Source organism: Peromyscus californicus, unplaced genomic scaffold (assembly GCF_007827085.1).
Source record: "Peromyscus californicus insignis strain IS unplaced genomic scaffold, ASM782708v3 Scaffold_6__1_contigs__length_162567912, whole genome shotgun sequence".
NCBI lineage: Eukaryota > Metazoa > Chordata > Mammalia > Rodentia > Cricetidae > Peromyscus > Peromyscus californicus.
This window is the reverse complement of record NW_026294584.1, coordinates 30,814,109-30,841,387: the sequence shown is the minus strand read 5'-3', so window position 1 is coordinate 30,841,387 and position 27,279 is coordinate 30,814,109. Positions and strand designations below refer to the sequence as shown.

Genomic DNA, 27,279 nt, shown 5'->3' with positions numbered 1-27,279 from the left:
GTGTATCAGTTGCTAAAAGCAGCAAATATAGAGGTGGAAAGCAATCTTTTAAAATGGATGTCCACCATATATGTTGAACACAACATTAGATATTGGTTGATAAATACTGGTGTTTGTAATACTGCTCATTATCTAGGTCAGTTGGAGGCAGTGACTTAATCCCTTGTTTTTTTTTTTTGGTTTTTCGAGACAGGGTTTCTCTGTGTAGCTTTGCGCCTCTCCTGGGACTCACTTGGTAGCCCAGGCTGGCCTCGAACTCACGGAGATCCGCCTGGCTCTGCCTCCCGAGTGCTGGTATTAAAGGCGTGCGCCACCACCGCCCGGACGACTTAATCCCTTGTAAAACTCTGTTAAACATTTCTGTAAAGTGTCCCATTCTTTTTCCATGTGATGCTTTCTATATCATTCAACAAAGACCTTTGTTAGGAACAGACACACATAGACATATAGAGACAAACACAGAGGCAGATACAAGGACAGGGACAGAGAGATTCACGAGACAGCCTTCTTCAGGAAGGCACAGATTCAGACTCACATAACAGAAAAAGGACAGAAGACACAGGGAACATGAAGTAGATAATTCAAATCTGGACTTTCTCTTAGTTAAATGATTCCAAGAGGAAGTTCTTTTATTTCTTTTCCTTAATGTGACATTGATGCATTACTGGTGACTCAGAGTTAATCACTAATGTGATTAATTTATCCCACCTCTGTCTCCTGAGTGCTGGGATTAAAGGCAGGACCACAAATCCTGGTCTTAACCAGATTTTAAAATTTCATGTTTTAACATACCATGTTTACCTTATTATTGTCTTTCTCTCTTTCTGGAAATTTGCCACATGAAATATGTAGTATACATTTATATGTGTATATATTGCACATTTCTTTCTCTCTTTCTGGAAATTTGCCACATGAAATATGTAGTATACATTTATATGTGTATATATTGCACATTTCTATTCTGTTTGAGAGATTTTACAGGCTTTATGCTCCACTTATTATTTAACTATTTTGTTGCTACTTTCTAAGAATAATAACATCCTCTAAAATTAATATAGTAAAACGACTGTAATATAAAACTGACATTATCAAACTCATAAGACCTATTTTAAAATATCTTTTTCAGTGTCTACTGCAGCACATATTTTGCAGGTGTAAGATGCCATGAAGAATCACACCTGTACTTAGTTTTCCCATTTCTTTGTCACCCTACTTCTTGAACCTTCCTTGGCCTTCACTACATCAATATTTCTTAAGAGCATAACCCATTGAATTCTTTTTTCCAGAATGCTTTCCAAGTAAATGTTAGCTTACACCCATAGTTCATGGTTTGTAGTGGTGTAATGACCTTGTCAGTGTGCCATATTGAGAGCTCCTTTACCATCAGTTTGTCTCAGTACCACAATGATGTTATTTTTGATGACTTCATTACTTCATCATTATACTCCCATTCAACTCTCCATTCTCCATTAATTAACCATTTAGTTCTGTGAATTCTGAAAATGTATCAAATTCAGACTTTCTATGCCATTCACATGGGCTTTCCCTAGACTTCCACTTCCCAACTTAGTCTTCCAAGTCCCCCTTTAGCCTTGCCAAACTTGAATTTCTGAAATTCAAACCTTCCTGAGACTTTCTTCGCCCTTTAGTGAATATGATCTTCAGTTTTACTCTGTTGTTTATAGTACCATACATGCTACACTAATGCTTCATGATAACCTGTGAAGGAAGGTCAATTAAGCAAGAGCTGTCATTATTATAATACCTTGCATACTATATATTACATATTAGACACAGAAATAATTTGGACAATACATTCAGAATTTCTTAAATGAGCTTGAGAAAAACCCTTTCCTTGTCAGTTCACTGTAAGTAACTTAGGAAGAAGGCAACCAATGAAGCCTTTGTAAAGTAAAGCCATTCTGTGAAGGACCCTTTGGAAAGAACAACTATGCAGCTGCACTGCCAACAATGTCTTCCTCATGCATTCTCTTCTTCACCAGCTCAAAGGCTGCTCCTCTTCCTGCATTGCTCCTTCTCTTCCTTCAGTCAAATTACTCCTCCTCTTGGGTTACATGCACACTCAGGTCTTGTTACTGAACACATAATGCTTCTGTTTGCATGACTGTGATGCCAGCATATCCACTGTGTTGCCTTCTTCCTTCTGGTCACTCAGACTCCTGTTTATGGATCCAGTTCCAACGTTGTTTTTCCATTCAATGTCTCCTTCCTTCCTTCCTTCCTTCCTTCCTTCCTTCCTTCCTTCCTTCCTTCCTTCCTTCCTTCCTTCCTTCCCTTTTCTTTCTTTCCTTCTCCTGAGGATTCATGTGTTGTCTAAGTCTATTGAGACTACTATAACTAAATGTCATAAACTGGTAGGCTTATAAAACATGGAAATTTAGTTCTCACAGTTCTGAAGCTGAAAGTACAAAATCAAGGTGCCAGAAGTCTCCAGGTCTGATAAGGGTCTACTTCCTCATTGACAGCCAACTTTCCTACTCAGTAGCAGATGACTTCTTAGGCCTCCTTTGTAAGAATGATGAAGTCTGCATTCCCATAACCTCTTACTCCTCTAGGAGAGACAATGTCAGCACAAGAATTAGAGAGGATATAAGCAGTAAGACAATATTCCATGATGATTAATTGATTACATGTCTGCTTCTTTCTCCAAATGCTAAGTGTCTTGAGCTCATGAGCTTGGTGCACACCATACAAATGTTTGTAGCTAAAGTTTTCCTGGTTCTGTTCAGGTCCTGTGGCCCTGCAGCTGGCCACTTGGACCCAAGTAAACACACAGAGACTTATATTACTTATAAACTGTATGGCCGTGGAAGGCTTCTTGCTATCTGTTCTTATATCTTAAATTAACGCATTTCTATTAATCTATAAGTTACCACAGGGTTTGTGGCTTACCAATACTTTTGCATCTCACTTCTTCTGTTTCTGGCTGGCGACTCCTCTGACTCAGCCTTCCTGTTCCCAGAATTCTCCTCTCTGCTTATCCCGCCTATACTATACTTCCTGCCTGCCTACTGGCCAATCAGCATTTTATTTATCAATCAATCAGAGCAACACATTCACAGCAAATAGAAAGACATCCCAAGCATATGTTATCACAGTTCTTAGAACTCTGAGAGCCCTGTTGGTTAAAGAAATGAATAAACACAGAGCTGATATTTTCTACCTGCCATCAGAGTGCTATCTGATGGGTCTGTTGATATCAGTTATACCTGGTGATGTCACATTATTGGCTCTGAAGGGATGTTCTAATAAGTCAGCATTATAATTACCTGAGATTGCTTTTCATGTCTCTCTTCACATACCTTTTGAAATATTTGTTACAAGTGAGGAGAGGGAAAGAACTTGGCTTTTTCCTTTGAATAATAACCCAAACCAGTAGGCATCATGCACACTTCCTTCTCAAAAACATTTAAGATTCACAAATTAAGAGGGCATGTTCACAGGGTGTGGTGGCACATGACTTTAATCCCAGCACTTGTGAGGCAGAGACAGGCAGGTCTCTATAAGTCCAGGCCAGCCTGGTCTACAGAGCAAGTTCCAGAACAGCCAGGGCTACACAGAGAAACCCTGTCTTGAAAAACAAATAGAAAAAAAAAGAAAAGAAAGAAAAAAGGGGGTATGTTTATATTATTGCTTGACAATGAGAGAGAAATTTATGGCATATGTATATTCTACATTTCTGAAAAACTAGTAATTCTCTACGATTTGGTAGAATAAGTGACTTCATTGCACATATCTTTTCAGAGAAACTTTTAATGTTATAGCCACAAATTTTCTGCTTTTTTGCTCATTCAAAATGCCTTCATTATGTATTTTTAAATTTTCAGATATGTTAGTATTCATGAAATTCAAAAGCGAAAATAGCAACATCCGAAAAGCACAATGTATCTATTTCCTCTGAAATGAAATTTCAAACATGACGGCTAGTCATAATTGACTTTGCTGCATAAGGGCACGTTGCTGATCAACAAACCGGCATTTCCAGCTTAGGGTAAACCTGTAAAGAACGTGGTTGTGAACGATGTTCTCACATCTGTCTATGACTTTCATAAACAGCCCTCATCTTGTAAGAGTCTTAGCTTTTTGGTGTTGAAGCTATGATTCATTGGACCTTTAGATTTGTTCAAGAAAATTAGCTTAAAGTTTTGTCTATGGTACCTGTGTGTTCTCAGGGCACATCTTTCCACTTTAATGCACCACTGACCTGCTTCTATTATCTTTATAATTTAAAGGGGTCAAAAATTAGCTATTTCCTAATCAGTAACCTCAAAGCATTAGCTTAGCAGCTCAGTTCCTGTCCCTGTCTCCAGACAATGTTTGAGGAATGGACTTTTCTACAGCATAGTTTTTTTGTTTTTTGTTTTTTCCCTCTATTCTTAAAAATGACTTTGAGCCGGGCGGTGGTGGCGCACGCCTTTAATCCCAGCACTTGGGAGGCAGAGCCAGGCGGATCTTTGTGAGTTCGAGGCCAGCCTGGTTTACAGAGCGAGATCCAGGACAGGCGCAAAGCTACACAGAGAAACCCTGTCTCGAAAAACCAAAAAATAAAAAAAATAAATAAAAGACTTTGAAATCAACTGTTGAACTAAACTTTAGGTTTGTCTTCTATTTAAATGCATCCCATATAGATTATGGGGCAGGGCTAGGGTATATCATGCAACCTCCTCATCAACTGTAATTCATAAGAAAAGCCCTTTTACTGGCTGCCAACAACTGAGGACCTTGACATACCAAGGTATGAGGGATCACAGATCTAGAGTGAGCTTGGACCTGGCAGGAATACAGTGTGCATTCCAGGTTGGCAAAAGAAGCAGTTTACAGTTGCAAGGCAAAGAGCAGCTCTTGTTACCAAAGAACAGTTGGGAAGGTTGGTAAATGTGTGATAAAAGCATCCCCAAATGCAACACTCCACTCTGTGTGTGTGTGTGTGTGTGTGTGTGTGTGTGTGTGTGTGTGTGTGTGTGTGTGTGTATCTGTCTGTCTGTCTCTTTCCTTCCCAAACCCTTTCTTTCATTTTCTTCCTTTCTCTTTCTCTAAAATTTGAGGCACTTCACTGTTCTGAAACCCCTTGCCCCTTGTTAAATGGCAAGCCAGTGAAATTCTCTGCAGCACCATAGTACTGATCCAACACTCCAATCGCAGTTGAATTTAGGATGCCGAAGTATGTGGTGGTTTGAATCAGCATTACCATACAAGGCAGCTTTGAATTCCTCATGGTAACCTTTTATTACTGTTTTTAAGTCTCCAAGCACTGCCAAACATCTTGAGCTTTGTGGAATGATTATAAACTTTATAAAGATAAACCTTTGATTCCACTTCGAAATGCTGCTGCAGCATGCCAAAATTATATAAAATTGCATATATTTCAAAATCAAAGACCTGTAAAACTATTTGGATTGTTCAGTCTTAGAAAAAAATGTTGGTGCCATTGGGCAATTGATGAACGGGCATCACTGCCACAGTCGTGCGGGCTTTCAGATTTAAAAAAAAAAAAAAATGGCAACTCCAACGGAACTGCTTGGGCTGCAGAGCTAGCTTGCAGTCCAGGCTGGCTTCTTTCAGATTCCTTGGATATTTAGAAAACTTCCCGTTTACAATCTCTGAAACATTTGTTAGAAACACTTCATAATTCGAGTGTTTTCCTTGGCACCTCAGCAGAGGGCTTCTTGCTTTCAGCTCACAATCAGAGGAGTTTTGCTGGAATGGCAAGCATTCTGTCTGTAGCAAGCTGCTGGCCTCCCCACCAGGAATGAACCCACAGTGCAGCAAATCCTCAAGGATGTGGACTTTCCCCATGAGGGCCGGTTAAAGGTTCTTAGAGGAGACTGTTGATGAGAGAGAAATGAGCAAACCCCACTGCTTTTACGTGGTGCTGACACAGTGTTCTTCTGTAGTGTCTGTGAAAGGGATGAAGTTGGCCATGGATGCTCAGCAAGCCACTATGGCATGGTAAGCAGGGCTCAGGCTTTGGGGCCTGGTTGCTACAGTCCCAATTCTAGCCATTTAGTTTGCAGGCCTGGCTGTGGCCAAATGGTATCATCCCTTTATCCCCAGTTACTTTCTTGTAAAAGGATTTGACGAAAAGACTTATCTCAAAGCCTTCTTGTGAGGATTAAGTGGTCAGTTCAAAGAACAATCTGGAACTTCTGCTCAAAAGAACATTAAGGCAATTTCAGAAAGGAAAGAAAGACTTAAAGTGAACTTCGTTCATGAAAAGTTTTGGTCAAATTTGCTTTCACAGGATATACCAAGCTCCAAATCACACACACACACACACACACACACACACACACACACACACACGTGCCAATGTAGACATGCCCACACTTGCATACACACTAGTACAAACACATATACAAATGCATGTACCCAGGCACATGTACACACATGTGTTCATACATACAGGCATACATATGCATGAACATACACACACACACATGCGTAGATGCATACACACAAGTACAGAGACACACAACCACCTGCACCCACGTATACGTTTACAAATACACACATGGGCAAATATGCACATAAGTACATACAAAAGTCATTCTAATGCTATTCATGCACCCTTTGTTAAAATCTCTAAGTCTTGTGCTCACTTTGGCAGCACATAACTAAAATTGAAATAATACAAGGAAGATTAGCACGGCCCCTGCGTGAGGAGGACAAGCAAATTCATAAAGCGTCCCATATTTTTTAAAATCTAAAAGAAATGGACAATTTCTAAATAGATACCACTTACCAGAGTCAAAACAAGATCAGATAAACAATTTAAACCGACCTATAACCCCCAAGACAATAGAAGCAGTCATTAAAAGTCTCCCAACCGATGAAAGCCCCAGGGCCAAACGGTTTTAGCTCAGAATTCTACCAGAATTTCAAAAAAGAGCTAATACCAACACTCCTCAAATTACGCCACAAAATAGAAACAGAAGGAACATCGCCAAATTCTTTTTATGAGGCCACAATTACCTTGATACCCAAACCACGCAAAGGCTCAACAAAGAAAGAGAATTACAGACCAACTTCCCTCATGAACATCGATGCAAAAATACTCAATAAAATACTGGCAGATTGAATCCAAGAACACATTAAAAAAAATCATTCACCATGATCAAGTAGGCTTCATCCCAGAGATGCAGGGATGGCTCAGTTTACAACAAACAAACAAACAAACAAACAAATAAATAAATAAATAAACTGTCAATATAATCCATCATATAAACAAACTGAAAAAAAAAAGTATGATCATCTCACTAGATGCTGAAAAAGCCTTTGAAAAAAAACCAGCACCCCTTCATGATAAAGGTCTTGGAGAGATCAGGGATACAAGGGACATACCTAAACCTAACAGAGGCAATTTACAGCAAGCTAATATCAAATTAAATGGAGAGAAACTTAAAGCAATTCCAAATCAGGAATAAGACAAGACAATAAGACAAGTATTGTCCACTCTCCCCATATCTATTCAATATAGTACTTGAAGTTTTAGTTAGAGCAGTAAAACATCTAAAGGAGATCAAGGGGATACAAATTGGAAAGGAAGAAGTCCAAGTATTGCTATTTGCAGATGATAGGATAATATACATAAGTGACCCCAAAAATTCTACTGGAGAACTCTTACAGTTAATAAACACCTTTAGCAAAGAAGCTGGATACAAAATTATCTTAAAAAAATCAGTAGCCCGCCGGGCAGTGGTGGCACACGTCTTTAATCCCAGCAGTCAGGAGGCAGAGCCAGGGAGATCTCTGTGAGTTTGAGGCCAGCCTGGTCTACAGAGCAAGATCCAGGACAGGCACCAAAACTACACAGAGAAACCTTGTCTCGAAAAACAAAAACAAAAACAAACAAAAAAAATCAGTACCCTACTATACACAAACAATAAATGGGTTGAGAAAAAATATCAACACCCTTCACGATAGCCACAAACAATATAAAATATCTTAGGTTAACTCTAACCAAGCAAGTGAAAGACCTGTATGACAAGAACTTCGTCTTTGAAGAAAGAAATTAGAAAAGATATCAGAAGATGGAAAGATTGTCCCATACTCATAGATCCATAGGGTTAATAAAGAAAAAATGACCATATTACCAAAAGCAATCTGCAGATTCAATACTGTTGTTGGTTGTGTTTTTATTCTTATACTCTTTGAGGGGCCTGCCACCCAGCTCCCAAATAATCACATGGAGTCTTATTCTTACTTATGAATGCCCAGCGTTAGCTTGGATTATTTTTAGCCAGCTTTTCTTAACTTAAATTATCCTATCTATCTTTTGCCTCTGGGCTTTTGTCTTTCTCTATGCTAAATACCTTTCTTTACTTCTTACTCCATGGTTGGCTATATAGCTGTGTAGCTGGGTGGCTGGCCCCTGATGATCTCCTCTCCTTCTCCTTTTATGCCCTGAACTTCTCTTCCCAGATTTGTTTTCCTATTTATTCTCTCTACCTGCCAGCCCTGCCTATCTTTTCTCCTGCCTGACTATTGGCTGTTAAACTCTTTATTAGTTCAATCAGGTGTTTTATACAGGCAAAGTAATGTCACTTCACAGAGTTAAACAAATGCAACATAAAAGAATGCAACCCATCTTTGCATCATTAAACAAATGTTCCACAACATAAACAAATGTAATATATGTTCAACTAATATAACATAAAATATTACAATTCCCATCAAAATTTCATCACATTTCTTTACAGACCTTGAAAGAACAATACTCAACTTCATATGGAAAAACAAAAAACCCACGACAGCTAAAATGGTCCTATACAATAAAAGAACTGGAGGTCTCATCATCTGCCATCCTCTGTTTTAAGTTGCAATAGTAATAAAAACTATATGGTATTGGCATAAAATAGACAGGTTGATCAATGGAATTGAGTTGAACACCCAAGTGTAAATCCACACACCTATGGACACCTGATTTTTGACAAAGAAGCCAAAATTATACAACATAAAAAAGAAAATATCTTCAACAAATGGTGCTGGTCTAATTGGATACCAGCATGTCGAAGAATGCAAATGAATCCATATCTATCACTCTTTACAAAACTCAAGTCCGAGTGGATCAAATACCTCGACATACATCCAGTTACACTGAACCTGATAGAAAAGAAAGTGGGGAATAGCCTCTAATGCATTGGCACAGGAGACACCTTCCTGAACAGAACACCAATCATGCAGGCACTAAGATTGACAGTTAATAAATGGGACCTCATGAAACTGAAGAGCTTTTGTATGGCAAAAGACATTATCAAATGGACAAAATGACAGCCTACAGAATGGGAAAAGGTCTTCACCAAACCCACATCTGACAGAAGTCTGATATCTAAAATACATAAAGAACTCAAGAAACTAGACATCAAAAAACCAAATAAGCCAGTTTAAAAATGGAGTACAGATCTAAACAGAGAATTCTTAGGAATCTCAAATGGATGAGAAGCACTTAAGGAGATGTTCAGCATCTTTAGCCATCAGAGAAATGCAAATCAAAATGACTCTGAGATTCCATCTTATATCTTTCAGAATGGCTAAGAGCAAAACCACAAATGACAGCTCATGCTGGCCAGGATATGGAGCAAAGAGAACACTCCTCCATTGCTGGTGGGAGTACAAACATGTATAGCCACTTTGGAAGTAAATAATGTAGGTTTCTCAGAAAACTTGGAATTGATCTACCTCAAGACCTAGCTATACCACTCTTGGACATATACCCAAAAGATGCTCCATCATACCACAAGGACTCTTGCTCAGCTATGTTCATAGCAGCTTTATTCATTGTCTTAGGGTTTCTATTGCCACTACAAAACACCATAAACAAAAGCAACTTGGGAAAGAAATGTTTTATTTAGCTTATACTTCCATACTGCTATTCATCATGGAAGGAAGTCAAGGACAAAAATTCAAACAGGGGAGGAACCTGGAGGCAGAAGCTGAATCACAGGCCATGGAGGGGAGCTGCTTACTGGCTTGCTTCTCCTGGCTTGTTCAGCCTGCTTTCTTATAAAACCCAGAATCACTATCCCAGGGATAGCACCACCCACCAAGGGCTGGGTTCTCCCCCTTTGATTACTAATTGAGAAAATAACTTACAGCTGGATCTCATGGAGGCATTCTCTTAACTGAGGCTCCTTTCTCTCTGATGACTCTAGCTTGTGTCAAGTTGACAAACAAAATCAGCCAGTACTACTGTGGGATGGTCTTTATGTCAAATGTGTTGCTGATTGGTCAATAAATAAATCACTGATTGGCCCGTGGCCAGGCAGGAAGTATAGGCGGGACAAGGAGGAGAATAGAGCTGGGAAGTGGAAGGCTCAGAGAAGAGACACTGCCAGCCGCCATCAGGATAAGGAAGATGTAAAGTACCGGTAAGCCACAAGCCACGTGGCAAGGTATAGATTAATAGAAATGGATTAATTTAAGCTGTAAGAACAGTTAACAAGAAGCCTGCCACGGCCATACAGTTTGTAACCAATATAAGTGTCTCTGTTTACTTGATCGGGTTTGAGCGGCTTGGGACTGGCGGGTGAGAGAGATTTGTCCTGACTGTGGGCCAGGCAGGAAAACTCTAGCAACAAATGGCGTCCAACGTGGTGGCAAGAGTTTCCACCTAAAACCTGAGAAAAAAGATTCTAAAACGGAGCTAAAAACAGTTCCTAATTGTTTCTCTCAAATGAGCGGCCGCTGCCGGTTTGAGCTACTGGCGGGTTCCTAACGTGTGCGCTCGACCTGTGGTATGGCAGGAATGAGGCTTCTGCAAGTGGCACATTAAGCTGCTTGATGGATTTAGCCTTTGTTAGTACAAAACAAAAAAAAAAAAAAAGAGGTTTCTGGGCTACATGCTGCTTGGATAAAAGCATAGACCCACGATAGCTCCCAGAGCTGGTGGTAAAGTACCACGCCATGTTCGGAAGCTGCGGTGGGCGGAGCCAGCAGCCACAGTTGCTGCAGCTTAAAGCAATAGATTCACAATAAGACAGATTCAGATGTAATAGTTTAAAATGTGTGTAAAATATACGTAGGCTTGAAAGAGACAAAAAAAGGTGATATATACAGTATAGAAACAAATACATGGTTTTAAAAAATAAAGTCTTTAAAGAGACAGTAAAATTAATATAAAAAATAAGCCACGTAGAGATGACTATTACACAGAGAGTCTGGATTGTGTTGTCTTTGGGATTCTTAACTACAGAGAGATATTTGATTGTAAAGGAAGCTGAGTTAAACCAGTATGTATATTTTAAAGATACTTTGACTTCAAAATTTGGATATAAGGATATGTTGCTTTGGAAAGGAGATTCTGCTTTTGTTCCCACAGAAAGCCAGAGGCTATGGATTTGTTCCAGATTAAGACACATCAGGTTTGACCAGCCAAGACCCCCTGAAAGGTCTCCGATGACACCATGGCCCAGATGATCCAACATCCAGAACTGTTTCAAGACAACTGGCTCAGATGATACAGCCTCACGGACTACTCCATGATCCTAAAATTTTCTTTGTTTCCCCAGAAGATACAGCGCCCCCCTCCAGCAGGAAGTAGTAAGAGAAGCTACGCCCAAATTCCCAAATATACCAAGTTGACTTTGGAGATGTGTAAAGGTTAAAACCTTCCTTTTTAAGAAAAGAAAAGGGGAAGTACTGTGGGATGGTCTTTATGTCAAATGTGTTGCTGATTGGTCAATAAATAAATCACTGATTGGCCCGTGGCCAGGCAGGAAGTATAGGCGGGACAAGGAGGAGAATAGAGCTGGGAAGTGGAAGGCTCAGAGAAGAGACACTGCCAGCCGCCATCAGGATAAGGAAGATGTAAAGTACCGGTAAGCCACAAGCCACGTGGCAAGGTATAGATTAATAGAAATGGATTAATTTAAGCTGTAAGAACAGTTAACAAGAAGCCTGCCACGGCCATACAGTTTGTAACCAATATAAGTGTCTCTGTTTACTTGATCGGGTTTGAGCGGCTTGGGACTGGCGGGTGAGAGAGATTTGTCCTGACTGTGGGCCAGGCAGGAAAACTCTAGCAACACAGTACAACTGACCCCTATCAATTTGACACAAACACACACATCACTATTAAGTCACAACCCTTCCTTTCTTATTCATCCCACAAGATTTTAGATAACCTTAAAAGTACCAGATTCTTTACAAATTCAAACATATTCAAATTTCAGTCCCTTTAAAATAGCCAATCTCTTTAAAAATCCAACGACTTTTAAAATTCAAATCTCTCAACTATAGGCTTCAGTTAAAAAACTCTCTTACTTCAAGAGGGAAAAATCAGGGCACAGTCACAATTACATCAAAGCAAAACAAAATTTCACCATCCAGTGTCTGTGATTCACTCATGATCTTCTGGATCCCTCCAAAGAACTTGGGTTTTCTGTGCTCTCAGGAAACACTTCCCAGAAGATTTCACCTCAATGATGCTGGTCTCTTCTAATTTCTTATCTCTAGCCGACCAGCATCAAGTATTCAGCAAAGCAAAATTTTGCTTTAATAGTTCTTGTTTTCTGTTACTCACTGGTTAGCTGATTCTTCAGCCCCAGTTAATCAGAACCACAGGATCTAAATTCAAAATAACAAATGGCCCTGATAGAGCCTTTAAACTTCCCTCTGAAACTTCACGAGCCAGGCTTCCATTTTCTATATTGCTCTCAACATTCTTATCTTCCAAGCTCCCACACAATATCCCACAGATCTTTTAACACTCAATGGTTCTTCTAGCCCAGAGTCCTTAAACAATCCTCCCCAAAACAAGGTTAGGTCTGTCACAGTAATATCCCACTATACTGGTACCAATTTCTGTCTTAGTTAGGGTTTCTATTGCTGTGAAGAGACATCATGACCACGCCAACTCTAATAAAGGAAAACATTTAATTGGGGTGGCTCACTTGCAGTTCAGAGGCTCAGTCCATTATTATCATGGTGGGACATGGCAGCATGCAGGCAGACATGGTACTGGAGAAGTATCTGAGAGTCCTATATCTTGCAGGCAACAGGAAGTGATCTGAGACACTTGGTGTGGCTTGAGCATATATGAGACCTCAAAGCCCACCTCCACAGTGACACATTTCCTCCAACAAGGCCACACCCACTCCAACAAAGCCATACCTCCTAATAGTGTCACTCCCTTTGGGATCCATTTTCTTCCAACAGACCACATTCTACTCTCTGGCCCCCAAAGGCTTGCAGCCATATCATAATACAAAAATACATTCAGTCCAACTTCAAAAGTCTCCATAAGCTATCACAGTCTCATCAATTTTTAATAATCCAAAGTTCAAAGTCTCTTCTAAGATTTATGCAATCTTTTAACTGTAATCCCCTACAAAATCAATATCAAAAAGCAGATCACATACTTCCAACATATAATGGCACAGGGTATATATTACCATTCCAAAACATAGGGAAAGGACCATAGCGAGGAAATACTGGACCAAAGCAAGACTGAAAACAAGCTGGGCAAACTCCAAACTCTACAGCTCCAAGTCTGATGTCAAAATGCTTTTCAGATCTCCAACTCCTTTCAGCTTTGTTGAAGACAACATACTTCTTCCTCTTGGGCTATTTCCACGCCTTGTTAGCAGCTTTCCTCGGCAGGTATCCCATGATTCTGGCATCTCTAACACCTCAGGACCCCCAAGGCATTCCATGCTTCACCTTCACAGCTTCACACAATGGCCTCTCTAGGCCTCCATCAGGGACATCTCTGACACAGCAGCTTTCCTTAATCACAGGGTAAATTTCACAGCCCCTTTCTTCTATCCTTAACTCTAAAGCCAGAACCACAGGGCTGAAGCTGCCAAGTTCTGCCGCTTGCTGGGGCTGGAACATGGCCCCTTGTTCAGTTACATCTTCACAGGCTTTCTGTTTTCCACCTTCACTGCCTGAGCCTGGGTGTCCTGAAACTGGATCTGTAGACCAGGCTGCCCTCAAACTCAAAGATCCACCAGCCTCTGCCTTCTAAGTACTGGGATTAAAGGCATGCTTCACCACATTAGACTCTAAGCTTTTCTTTAGCTCCTTTTCACAAGTTGGAAATTTATCTGGGTAGGATCTTGCCCTGAGGTCGCCACTCCCTTGACTCCATTTCTTATTCTGTTTGTCTCCTCAAATACAGGGCTTAGCGCCATTCTACTCCCTGGAGCTCCCTTTCTCCTCAAATATTTTTCCTTGCTCAGCTTGCTCCTTTTTATTATGTATCTTCATTAGAGTTAACACTAGTAACCACACGATAGAGTCTATACTAGGCTGTTTTGAGATTTCCTCTGCCAAGGGAATTAATCCAAAACTCTTCACTTAGCCCCAGGTATACTTTTTGGACAAGAGTAAAAGGCAGCCATATTCTTCACCAAACTATCACAAGAATGATTTCTAGGCAACATATTAAAATTCTTCTCCTCTGAAATCTAATGAACCACCACCACCCACCCAGTTCAAATCACCCTCAGCACCACTACCTTCCATGCTCCTACTGGTATGCCAGTTAAGCAGTGTTTAGAGCATCCCACTGCTTTCCTAACCCAAACTTCTGAAATTCAAATTCCTCTAAACAAAAACATAGTCAGGTCTGTCACAGCAACACTCAACTTCTGGTACCAATTTGTCTTAGGGTTTCAGTTGCTGTGACAAAACACCATGACCAAAAGTCAAGCTGGGGAGGAAAGGATTTATTTGGCTTACACTTCCACACTGCTGTTCAGCACTGAAAGAAGTCAAGGACAAAAATTCAAACAGGGCAGGAACCTGGAGGCAGGAGCTGATGCAGAGGTCGTGGAGGAGTGCTGCTTACTGGCTGCTTCCCCTGGCTTGCTCAGCCTGCTTTCTTATAAAACCCAGGACCACTGTCCCAGAGATGGCACCACCCCCATGAGCCGAGCCCTTCCCCTTTGATCACTAATTGAGAAAATACCTTACAGCTGGATCTCATGGAGGCCTTTCCTCCACTGAGGCTCCTTCCTCTGATGACTCTAGCTTGTGTCATATTGACACACAAAACCAGTCAGTACATCCTTAATAGCCAGAACCTGGGAACAATCTAGATGTCCCTCAACTGAATAATGGATAAAGAAAACATAGTAATTTGAGTATTACTCAGCTGTTAAAAACAATGACATTGGGCTGGAGAGATGGCTCAGTGGTTAAGAGCACTGGCTGCTCCTCCAGAGGACTGGGTTCAATTCCCAGCACCCACATGGCAGCTCAAAACTGTCTGTAACTCTGGTTTCAGGGGTTCTGACACTCCCACACAGACATACATGCAGGCAAGAGAAAAAGATAAAAAAAAAAAAAGAAACAAAACAAAGAAAAACAACCAATGACATCATGAAATTTGCTGGGAAATGGATGGAACCAGAAAAGATCAAAGTGAATGAGGTAACCCAGACCCAGAAAGACAAACTTGGTATGTACTCACTCATGAGTGGATATTAGCTGTAAAGTAAAGGAGAATCATGCTATAATCCACAGCCCCAGAGAAGCTAAGTAACAAGGGGGCCTTAAGGAGTAGGGGTGGGGAGGTAGGGGGTGGAAGGTAGAGTGGGGGGGTGCATGAATCTCCCTGGGAAGGAAAATAGAATGGACATTGGCAGTGCATGTGGGGGAGTGGAGATATGAAATGGGGTGGGGTAGGAATGGGGACAGGAGAGATTAGGTGTGGGGAGGATGGAGGGAGAGAGGACTGGAATCTGGGAGCGTCTCTGGAAGGAGCTGGAAACCTAGTATAATGGAAACACCCAGGAATCTGTGAGGATGACCCTAGCTGAGACTCCTAGCAATAAGCGATTCAGAGCCTGCCCTGGCCTTCTCCTGAACCAGGCAAGACTCCCAGGGGAGGGACTGGGACACCCATGGAACCACAAACCTTTTGACCTACAATTTGTCCTGCCTACAAGATGTGCTGGGATAAAGATGGTGCAGAAATTGTGGGAGTGACCAATTAATGACTGGGACAGCTGGAGACCCTTACCCTGAGAGAGAGTTCACCCCTGAGGGCAAAGACCCAGAGGTAGGATACCCCAGAGACCTAGGATAGAATCAACCAGGACTGGCAAAAAATAAAAAAAGTCAGTGAAATGATTCTTAATGATATGCTGCTACACACATAGATTGGTGCCTAGCCCAATTGTCATCAGAGAGGTTTCATCCACCAACTGATGGAAACAGATGCAGAGACCCACAGACAAACATTAGGCAGACCTCAGAATCCTTTGAAAAGGAAGGAGGAAGGATTGTAGGAGCCAGACGGCTCAAGAACACCACAAGAAAACCCACAGAATCAACTAACCTGGGCTTTTAGGAGCTCACAGAGACTGAACTGACAATCAGGGAGCCTGCATGGGACTGACCTAGGCCCTCTGCATATATGTTACAGTTGTGTAGTCTTTATAAATCTTCTTATGATACTCCCAACAGTAGAAGAAGAGGCTGTCTCTGACTTGGTTGCCTGCTTTTGAGACCCTTTCCTCCTATTGGATTGTCTCATCCAGCCTTAATAGAAGAGGAGGTGCCTAGTCTCACTGCAAATTGATATACCATGGCTGTCTGATAGCCATAGGAGGCCTGCCTGTATCTGAAGAGAAAAAGAGGAGAAGGAGTGGTTGAGGAAGGGATAGGTGGGTAGTGGGGACTGGGAGGAGAGAAGGGAGGGGAAACTTTTGTTGGGATGTAAAAACAAAAACAACAACAAATCTATAAGTCTTCTAAGAAGGTTTGTAAGACTGTCCAAAAAAAAAAATCACTTGATGCCCAAGTGATAGTTTTATTTATAAGAAAAAAGGATTGTCTTCAACCATGAAGAGATAGCAGTCCCAAACTTGGCGAGTGAAGAAGTGTCATAGATTACCTTTCCGAAAGTGCCAATTTTACAAAGTCATGGAGATATAAGGGATGTAAGCATTTAGGAATGTAGATGACAATGTGTATGTATGGAAGGGTTGGAGGAGGCTGGATTGTGCTTGATGCTCCAAGTAGGGGTATAGAAATGCTATTTTCTTCCTGTACTTTGGCCAAGTAGCAAAGATTGGATCAGAACAAGAGCTCCTAAACTGTGGATTCATAGCATCAGCGCCAGCTTCTTCCAGAAGCTTGTTAGGATGTAAATCCTTGGGCCATATGCAAGATTTACTGGATCAGAAAGTCTGAGAAATGGGGTCCTGTTATTCATATTTTAGGAATCCTACAAGTAGTTCTGATGCTTACTCTAGTTAGAGAACCATTGGATTAGATCAAGAGTGAAAGTGAGCACGGGAAGCCCAGAAAGGGATTTACAGTGAACCTCACGAGAGCTGCTGGTTCAGAAATGATGTGCTGACTATGCTGATGGAGACCTTAGGCACAAGCAAATACAAATAAGTGTTTCAAATAGCAAGGTAGTCCACATGGTAAGAACGCCTGGGAACAGGTTGCACTGTTTTGTGGGTATAGGGTATAGGGTGTGATAAAATAGCAATGGCCTGTGGCTTAGAAACTGACTTAGAAAAAGCTCAAGAAGGAGGAATGAGATAGTGGGAAGAGCAAGCCAGAGTCCAGTAACTAACCACCTTGAAGATGTCACAATGTCTCTTATTCTGAAGTCACATATTTGCTGTCCATTTAAGTGAATTCTTGCCTAAGAATTGTGTTCCCAAATGATGTTGCTGCCTCATCCTACAAGCCAACACAGTCCTCAAACTTCAGAAACATGCATGCAAGCACACCTTCTAGATGAAGACTTAATCTAAATAATTACCGTAGCCATCTCTGTGGATTGAAAATGCAACAGTCTGGCCCTATCCCTCAAAGTGTGGCCCCGCTCCTTGCCTGCTGCTGCACCTGGAGAGAGGGGAGGTCCAACCGAGATTGGGCTGACCAACTTCCCTACCACCCAGGTCCAGATCAAGGGCCTTGGGTTGGCACACCCCAACACCTACCCCATCTATGAGCTGCTGGAGCACCGTGAAGGGGCCGGTCCTGTGGAACTATAGCCACAGGATCTCCATGGTTCAGGACAACAGCAGGATATCCAAGAGGAGTCTCGGTGAGGGTCTACTATGGATGGCATAGCAAAAGCCAGAGGCTCTGAACCAGACCAATGACTCATTGAAATGAAAGCTGTTAGGGCGAAAGGGCGTACTGCATGGTGCTACATCCATAGCAACACCCAATGCCACTAAGACAAATGAGTATGTGATGGAGAGGCAGGAAAGATGGTGGAGCAGAATGGTACAAGCACAGCAGTAGCTGTGACTAGCATGAGAAAAGACTGTGATTGATAGAGAAGAGGTTGATGCCAGAGGGGTCAGCGAGATGTACTTTTTAATTCAATCTTAATTTTATTTATTTATTTATTTATTTATTTATTTATTTATTTATTTATTTATTTATTTATTTATTTATTTATTGTTTTCTTTTGCGGGAGAGGTTACAAGGGTGGAGTCCCGATATGGAAGGACTGGGAAATGGGTAGGATTGGGGTGCATGATGGGAAATTCCCAAAGAATCAATATAAAAGTTATGTTAAAGAAAAAATTTTAAAAAAGATGAAACAGCCTTTTCTCTTCTTCCTGGTTCAGAAAACTACTTTTGTTGTGGTTGACTATAGACCTAGCCCTCCAGGTATAAATCACGACAGGCAAAGTTAGTCATGAATGTTCTACTTACATTTACCTCTGATGGGATAAACACATGAATCATTTGTAGACAGGGGAATAGAAAGGTAGGCAAGTCTGCTGGGGATTTCTGGAAACAATTTTTCCTCTGGTCTAGTGTGTAAAACATTCATGTTCCCCTTTTCCTCCTTATCATTCACGCTGGTGTTGGGGGACTGGTGCTGAAGAAGTGACAGATCCTCGGATGGAAGGCACCATGGACCACAGCAGAGTGGGCAGACGACACAGACTTGTCTGAGCCGTGTCTGGTTAGCTGACAGTCTCCTGTAGGGATGACTCAGTTGTTCTTAGTTGCTGCCTATGGCATTCCCGATTACTCACCTTTCTCTAGGAAACCACTGGGGAGAACATCAGCATACCTCTAGCCCTTTTACCCCAGGCATCCAGAGCTTCCAGGCTCATTTGGAAAGCAGACACCCATTCTGCTCTGTTAGTCTCCTCATCTGACCCTCTCCCTTCCTGAACTCTTCCCTCATGATATTCTAACTGCTGTGAACTGGAGACTCCCATCTATTCAAAACCTCTTCAGTTCTTGGCTGCAATAAACTCCTAGTTATATCTCAATGTCTCTGTTTTACATTTAAATTTTACTTTTATAATACTTTCAAGTGGAGACTATTTTTTTTCTCCCATGTAGGCAGGTTGGTTGCAGTGCCTGTGAGGTAGGTAGGTAGGTAAGTGCCTTCCTCATGCATTCTCTCTAATTTGTGCTTACTCCTTTTGGTTTTTGATAATCACAGTCTTTGAAAGTATGGTACAGAGCCTCAGGCTTTAACATCTGTTTCTTTTCCAATCATTCAAATCCATTTTGTTTTGAATGTTTAAAAATTATTATTGTTGCCTGGTGGTGGTGCATGCCTTTAATCCCTGCACTGAGGAGGAAGAGGCAGGTGGATCTCCTTGAGTCCAAGGCCAGCCTGGTCTACAGACGAGTTCCAGGACCGTCAGGGCTACACAGAGAAACTCTGTCTCAGGAAAAAAAAAATGTGTTAAATAAGGGTTACAATGATATGCTCCCAGTGAAAGGGCGGACTGATTAGATAAAGCTCTTTAAGCATTTTATAAGTGCATGAGACAGAAAAAGACTCTTCATCAAGCTAGAATGTTTGTTAGATTGTGTGATATAAACCCCATTACCTGAGAGAAGTGGTTCTTGGCATATGTGTTTCCTTTTTTTTTTATCAAATTCCAGAACATTCCTTCATAGCCTTTGATAACATTTGTTCCTAGCTTATTCTTTCTTGCTTTTTTTTGTTGTTGCTGTTGTCAGTGATGACCTCAATATACTCAGGGATGTTCAAGCAACAATTGTGCCTGTTTTTTTGTTTTTTGTTCTTCCTGTCTTCCTAAAATCCAATACTCCTGCCCTCCATCCTATCCACCTGTAACAGGAGACGATATTCAATGGTTTTTTGCCAGGTGTCTGTTTTGACTCCTAAACCTAGATTTCTTTTGCACTATACCATGGCATCCCAGTTCTTGGTCAGACAGTATTTATGGAGATCGACTCCAACATGTCTACATACAATAGTGGCTGACTCTAGCAACGGTGACTGGGTATAAGGTGCTTTTGTTATTGGGTGAAGGTCAAGATATCCTGGGGAAATGCAGCATTGAGGAAAAATCAATAGCAGCCTTTATAAATGTCATTTAAAATGCCATTCAAAACAAGTAGAAAGGTTAATGGTATTTTGTTTTGAGTGTTTCAAAATATATTATCAGATTAAATAGAAGCTACAATGACATGTTCCCCATGAAAGGACAGAATAATTAGCCACAGGTATTTAGGCATCTGGTAAATATATGAATAAAAAAAGATTCTATTAATCAAACCAGAATGCCTGTGAGGTTATGTGCTAAAACCCTTATCTATATAACCCAGGGAAACGGGCCTTTTTCGTATGTGTGAGCAGTCAGTTAAGTCAAGATTTAACATTGAGCACTTGGATCAGCAGTGGTTAGGACAGGCAGAGGGTAGCAGATAAGAAATGGCTACCAAGTAATTTTTTTTTTTTTTTTTTTTATGGAGCCAGGGACAGTGATAAGTTCTCTAAGGAGTTAAGGACAAACTCAGAAGACAAGTTCAGATATGCCAGGGCATTTTGAAACAAGGGCTTAAAACTGTTCTTGGGTGGTGGTGTATCTTTGGTAACCATGGTGAAGTTGGAAGAGCTCAAACACTACATGCTACAAATTGCTTAAGGATGACTCAATACTGAATCTCTTGCCTCTGGTGAAATTCATCTGAGACATTTGAGTCAATTTGGAAATATATGCTTAGAGACCTCAGTCACTGAGGTTCAGTTAGAGCTTATGAAAGAAAAGACAGTCTGAACTGGTCAGTGGTGGCGCACGCCTTTAATCCCAGCACTTAGGAGGCAGAGGCAGGTGGAGCTCCATGAGTTCGAGGCCAGCCTGGTCTACAGAACTAGTTCTGGGACAGCTAGGACTGTTACACAGAGAAACTGTCTCGAAAAACCATAAAAGATAAAAATGACATGTCTCAAATGTGAAGGCCAACATGCCACTAGAGCAATTTGGATGTCTTAAGTGGAATTGAATAACAAAATTCCATCAGTTTCTCAAAATCATAATTTTATCCAAGGTTACGAGGATGTGTGGATTCCGTGAAGGAGTTTGTGATCAACTCCTTTTGGGTGGTCTGAGCCTCCAGGGAAGGTATTAAGTGTATCATTTGACTATCCTTCATAAACTGATGCTGATGCTGTTTCAGCATCTTCTTTTGAATTTCCTGGACCTCAAGAAGTTTCTCCCTTCTCTTTCCTCATTGAACCCTCTGCTCCCGAGTTCCTACTGCTGGTTAGGGGACTAGAAAGCAAGGGTCACTGTCATGTCTTTTAATAACCAACACAGTGGCTTCTGTGGAGCATGAGGACGTCTCTGGTTGTGCCCTAAGTATCAGCAATGGTTCTATGTTATTTTCTAGTGAGGATTTTGCTACTGTTAAAGCAGTGATGTGGTTGTTAAATTCATGCCATATCAGAACTAAAAAAAAAAAAAAAATCTAAGTTCTGTGTCAGAGAAATGAATTCACATGAGGTTCTAATGAGAAAATTTTTATTATTTTACCAATAAGTAAATAATTAGAATAAAAAATATTCTATATTGTTCACATTTGGAAAAAGAAATGCACAAATCTAGATAAAACTTTTTTTTTTCAGCTTCCAGGGAAGGGCTTAGTGTTGGCAGTGGTGGCGCACGCCTTTAATCCCAGCACTTGAGAAGCAGAGGCAGGCGAATCTCTGTGAGTTCGAGGCCAGCCTGGGGAAAAAAAAACTGTTAGTTAATGTTCTATTGCTCCAATGGTGATCTTAGTTGACTCCTGTGAAAGGGTCCTAGGGCTCTAATAGGCCCAAGCATGGCAAACCTGGCCATAGCAGGCATTGCTCTTCTCCCCCATTCCCTCTTCCTTGTTAAAAACTGTTAGATTACATCCCTAGCCACCAATGTCTATTCCCTTATTTGGCCACTGCCTCCCCTGAGGCTGACTAGCAAGGTCCAGCTATCAAAGTATTGAAGTCCAGCAACTAAAAGCCCCTTGTGGCTACCCTAATTAACATGCCCATTCAAAACATACCAATTTATCCTAACATGGAATTTCTCCTTTTACCTTTATAAACTGCCATTTGCCTATGGACCATGCCTGTCTACTCTCCATCACAGGCAGTCCTTTGCCCATCCAGGGCAAATACCCCCCCTTGTTCCTTTCCCCTTCTCCCTCATCCTCTATCTCCTCTCTGCCTCCTATTCCCTTCCCCTCTGTTCCTCTGAGGCAAATCAATCTCCTTTGTGCTGAGAACTTGGTCTTATGGTGTCTTGTGCTGATGCTGATCCTTTCAGGGGTGGTGACCCACAGGTTGAGAACCAATGTTCTAGACCGTCGGGTAAGGCCCTGGTAAATCTCGTTTCAGCTTTCTCAGACTTGTGAAATTTGTTTACTTCTTGAGTTATAGGGTCTTTCCCTCCTTCCTTAAGGGAGTATTTCTACTCAGAGGAAATGGTGGTGCAGTAGGAAGGGAGCTCATTCCTGAGCACTAGAGGAAAACTAATCTCATAGAATTAGCATCTTACTCTCTTATAGGATAAAGTAATTTGAACAGCTATTTCTTATAGTCACCTAGGAAGAAGTAACAATTGAAAAACTGCCTCTATAGAACTGGCTGGTGGGCATGTCTCTGGGACGTTTTAACATTCCTATTTTTCTTTTTTTGTGTGTGAGACATTTTGTTAATTGCTAATCGATGTAAAGGAGCCCAGCCCACTGTGGGCAGTGTCCTACCTAGGCAAGTGTGTCTGAGCTGTCTACGAAAGCTAACTGAGCAAGCAAAAGGGAACAAGCCAGCGGGAGCATTCCTCCATGGTCTGTTTCAGTTCCTGACTCTCGGTCCAGGCCTTTGTTTCCCTCAGTAAGGGACTGTAACCTTATAAACCAAATGCCCCACGGAAGCTGCTTTTAGCCATGGTGTTCCATAGCAACAGAGGTAAACTAACAAGAATGCCCAGGCACCTTGAGAACCTCTTAGCCAAGGAGTCCATGACCTTGTGTTGCAAGGGGTAAACTACAGCTGTTCAGGGGAGAGCCAGGCCTAGTGGATCTTTACTCTTCATTCATTCCATGAACGACATGTAATCATTCTCTTAGTGAATGACATGTTAGTGCCAGCCCTATTCTGCCTTAGCTGGAGGCACAGGGACAGCGGGGTAGATTTGGGAAGAGTCTGCTGTGGTTGTGTGAAGGGGGTTCCATTCAACTTTATTCTCACTCTGCCAATGTCTGGGAAAAGTATTAAACTTTAGAGACAAAATGGACTGGAAAATACGTTACTATTTGAGACAAACCAAGGGGAAGATAAGTGTAAAGGGCTGGTTACAAGATATTGAATGTAGGATTGGATTGCTCCTTTCAACACTGTTCTATGTGTTCAAACTCCAAAAGGTACTTTTCATTGTTGGAGACAGCACAATGCAGAGGGAATACAGCATACTTGTTAAGTACTTATATACATACTCTGTGTGTGTGTGTGTGTGTGTGTGTGTGTGCGCGCGCGCGCGCATGCACACAACAGATAGAGCAGTGGTATCCAACAGAAAAATAGTAACTGAAAACAAAACAAAGCAAAACAAAACAGAAATCAACAAATAAACAAAAACGCAAACCAACTGTCGTGAGTATGTGTCAGAAAAATTAAAACTACTAAGACAGAAATACTTCAGACTTTGGGGAGGTGGGGGAAGGAGGCAGAATGTGTTTGGGCAGCATGCACAAAATTCTTGAGTTTGGTCAACAGCACAGCAGAAACCGGGTTCAGGGTACACTGCTATATAATCCTAGCACTTGGACAAAGAGGCAAAAAGATCAGAAGTTCAAGGTCATCTTTGGCTACATAGTGATTTTGAGGTCATCCTAAGATACATGAGACCCTGTCTCAAAACAAAACAAGTTTCAGACTGCAGAAATACACACACACACACACACACACACACACACACACACACACACACACACACACAAAGTCTGATACCAATCTAGAATCTAGAAAAAAACCTCTAGGAAATTTTAAAAGATCGTATTTATAGCTAGGCATAATGGAGCACACTTGAAATCTTAATGCTTGGGAGGCTAATTAATGCAGGAGAACAACTGAGAGTCTGAAGCAGGAGTGGGGGTCCTAGTGAGATCCCATTTAAAAAGCAAAAAAAAAAAAAAAGAGAAAGAAAGAAAGAAAGAAAGAAAGAAAGAAAGAAAGAAAGAAAGAAAGAAAGAAAGAAAGAAAATGACCTTCCCAAACAACTGAAAATGCAATACTTGGTGCTCTTTCTAAAGTTTAACTAAAATAACGACACCTTTAATAAAAACGCCTGCATGTCCTCAGAGTTACGATTACAAACAAGTCCTGACCGAGGGCTTCCTGAAACTCACTCTTTCTCTGCACTGAGAACCCTGGGTCTGTTCTGCCCTGTCAGAAGCGGCCTTTCCTTTTGTCAGGGTTCTTTTTACTCTTGGAGACATCGCCCCCTGCTGTACCAGATACTTAACTGCAAAAAGGATGTGGAAAAAGACAATTGTTAAAGTGAAAGAGACTTTATTTTGAATAACATATATAATTGTCATTCCGTTCAATATTTATAGTGCATAGTTATGTATGAAAGCATACACGGGAAAACGTTAAAAACACCCAGTTATGGGAGTGTACAGGTAAGAAGACAGTCTGTGTCTACAGCAAGCTCAGAGGTAGTGCAAGGGAGTTTCCATCAGATGAGGCTGAAAATCATGCAAAAAATTGAGCCAAAGCATGGCAGGCAAGTGACATCAGCACAAGTTATAATTCCCTGGGTATGAAATCCATGCATACTCTTTGGATTTCAAAAAAAGCTAAATGAATAGCCTGGTTCTATGTTCTAGACAAAAAAATCTCTAACAGCAAAGTGCACATACTGTTTTACCACATACATGTAAAATATTCAAGGCCATAAATGGAAGTCACTAGATGACAAAGAGAACTCGGAGAGGTAAATACAAGGAAATGCAGTAAGAAAGAGTCCCCTTTGTCTCAAGGAGGAGATGCAAAGGTTTAGGCAGCGGAACACCCACTACGCACCACATGGAGTGCCTGCCAGAAGGACCTCACCGAGCATCACCACACAGTTCCATGAGACAGGCTAAGTGTGGGGTGTCGCGTCAGGCAACATCTAATTAATTTCCTTTACATTTTCCATGTCAATCAAAGTGTAGGAGTCGAAATGTTCATCTGTCCTAGGACACTAACTTTCAAGTGACTATATATAGAATTTGGCACTAGGGGTAGGCAATTACAAAGATTGATTAAATTCAAGCTTCCAACTCAAAGATTTCATGTGTGGAAATAAAAGCTACAATTCTTTACTGTTTTATTATTATTTTTTAAATCACATGCTTAAAGCAGTAATTTAAAATTAAGACAGACAAAATTCATAAGGTCAAAAAAAAAAGGAAAATTTTGGACAAAATCTTCTGGTTTGCTCTATAGTTTTTTTTTCCTTTTATTATTATTGATTTTGAATTGCATTTTATTGTGAAATGCAGGCCACTTTGGACAGCTATGGCTCAAGACTGCTCGGTGCTCTTCTCCTAGGACATCATCTTCTTACACTCCATGGAACAGAAAACCATCCCTTCGACAGGCATGAACTTCTGCCCGATAAGACACTTGCTGCAGCAGGAACACAGGAAGCACTCTGTGGACGCATGCCAGCTGAAGTTATTGTAGGTCACTCTCTGCACTTCTGGGTCGATGGCGTTGTGGCATCCTTGACACACCTGTTCGGAAACAGAGCAGGTGGAAGAGGGTTAGAGACCAACCACGTCAGCCACACTGGCCCCGGGGAGCAAACCGAAGCGGAGTCTTCGGATGGTAAGTTTGAAAATGATCTACAAAATCCTCAAGTGACAGTGACATCTTTGTGAATCACTTGAGGCAGCAGGGACCTATATATGTCAAGCAAGGTGAGAAGCAGCAGTAGAGGGCAACAGGTGGGAAGCTGCTGCTAAGATGTCCCGAGGGTGTCCTAAATTCTGACAGCAAATCCCGAAGCCCTGCACTTGCCTCCAGTCCATGTTACTGGATATTACAAAAGTAATTAAAAGGAAGTTTATAAGACTGTTTTTCCTCACTCATTAAAGCTCTGAAGGGGCAACATCATATCTATGACACGGACATGTCGTACCTATGACATGGACCCATGTGACTATTAATGGCACTAATTTCTAGAGAGTAGTAAATTAAAATCATTTTCAAATACTTAAGGATTCCATTAAAAACACTGACAGTATTTGAGAATAATGAGTTCACACCATAAATATAACTTCTGGTTAATTAGCCTCCACTCCGTCATAAGATCAGTCATTACTCATCTGCCATCTATGCCATGAACATTAATACTTTCATCCCCTGCACCACTCAGCTTGTGTTTTATGGACAACGTCTCAGGCTGGACTCCAATTCCCAACAATTCTCCCTCCCCCTCCCAAGTGCAGTGGTAGTGGGTGGATGCCACCATGCCTGATCCACGCAGTGCTGGGGATCAAGTCCAGGGCTTCATGCATACTACGCAGTCCTGTTCTAACTGAACTCTACTCCCAGGCCACCATTCAGTGCCCCATCGGTGTTATACTCAAATATACAAATGATGCAAACACATGCACGCATACATACACAGCACAATATTCTTCTTAACTGAACAGACACATGAATAGAACAAACAACCTCCCGCACTGTAGCAGGAACTCACTGACATTTCCAAAGCACTAGAGAGTCCATTTGCACTCTTGTTCATATATGATCTGAATAGATGGGAGACTTCTAAAATCTATATTTTAAAGGAAGTGAAGAATACCATATGACCCTGACCAATCTTAAGTGCCACTTGATTCTTGCTCAGGAGTTACTGGTAGGGGGTGGATTTCAATTCTTTGGATGAAAAGCTATCAAAGCATATTTGTGAGTCGATGGGTAAACTGGTTGGGCAGTGAAGTGATCCATATTACATACAAAGCCTCTGAAGTATACTTTCTGTACACTTTAGAGCGACACAGCCTCTTATTAGAGAGACT

General features: G+C 41.3%; 1 protein-coding gene and 1 non-coding gene across 2 annotated transcripts in view; one reads left to right on the top strand and one right to left on the bottom strand.

Moving 5' to 3' along the window:
• Nucleotides 1-6,612: 6,612 nt before the first annotated feature.
• LOC128100171 (U6 spliceosomal RNA) lies at nucleotides 6,613-6,718 on the top strand. Its single transcript, XR_008214690.1, has one exon. It is a non-coding gene; the product is annotated as a U6 spliceosomal RNA (small nuclear RNA).
• Nucleotides 6,719-24,758: 18,040 nt separating this feature from the next.
• The window catches only part of Tes (testin LIM domain protein), a 40,455-nt gene continuing 37,934 nt past the window's right edge, over nucleotides 24,759-27,279 (bottom strand). The window contains exon 7 of the mRNA XM_052719969.1: nucleotides 24,759-25,986. Within this exon, the coding sequence (XP_052575929.1) occupies nucleotides 25,798-25,986 (189 nt within the window). The 3' untranslated portion in view covers nucleotides 24,759-25,797. The remainder of the gene's footprint in view (nucleotides 25,987-27,279) is intronic.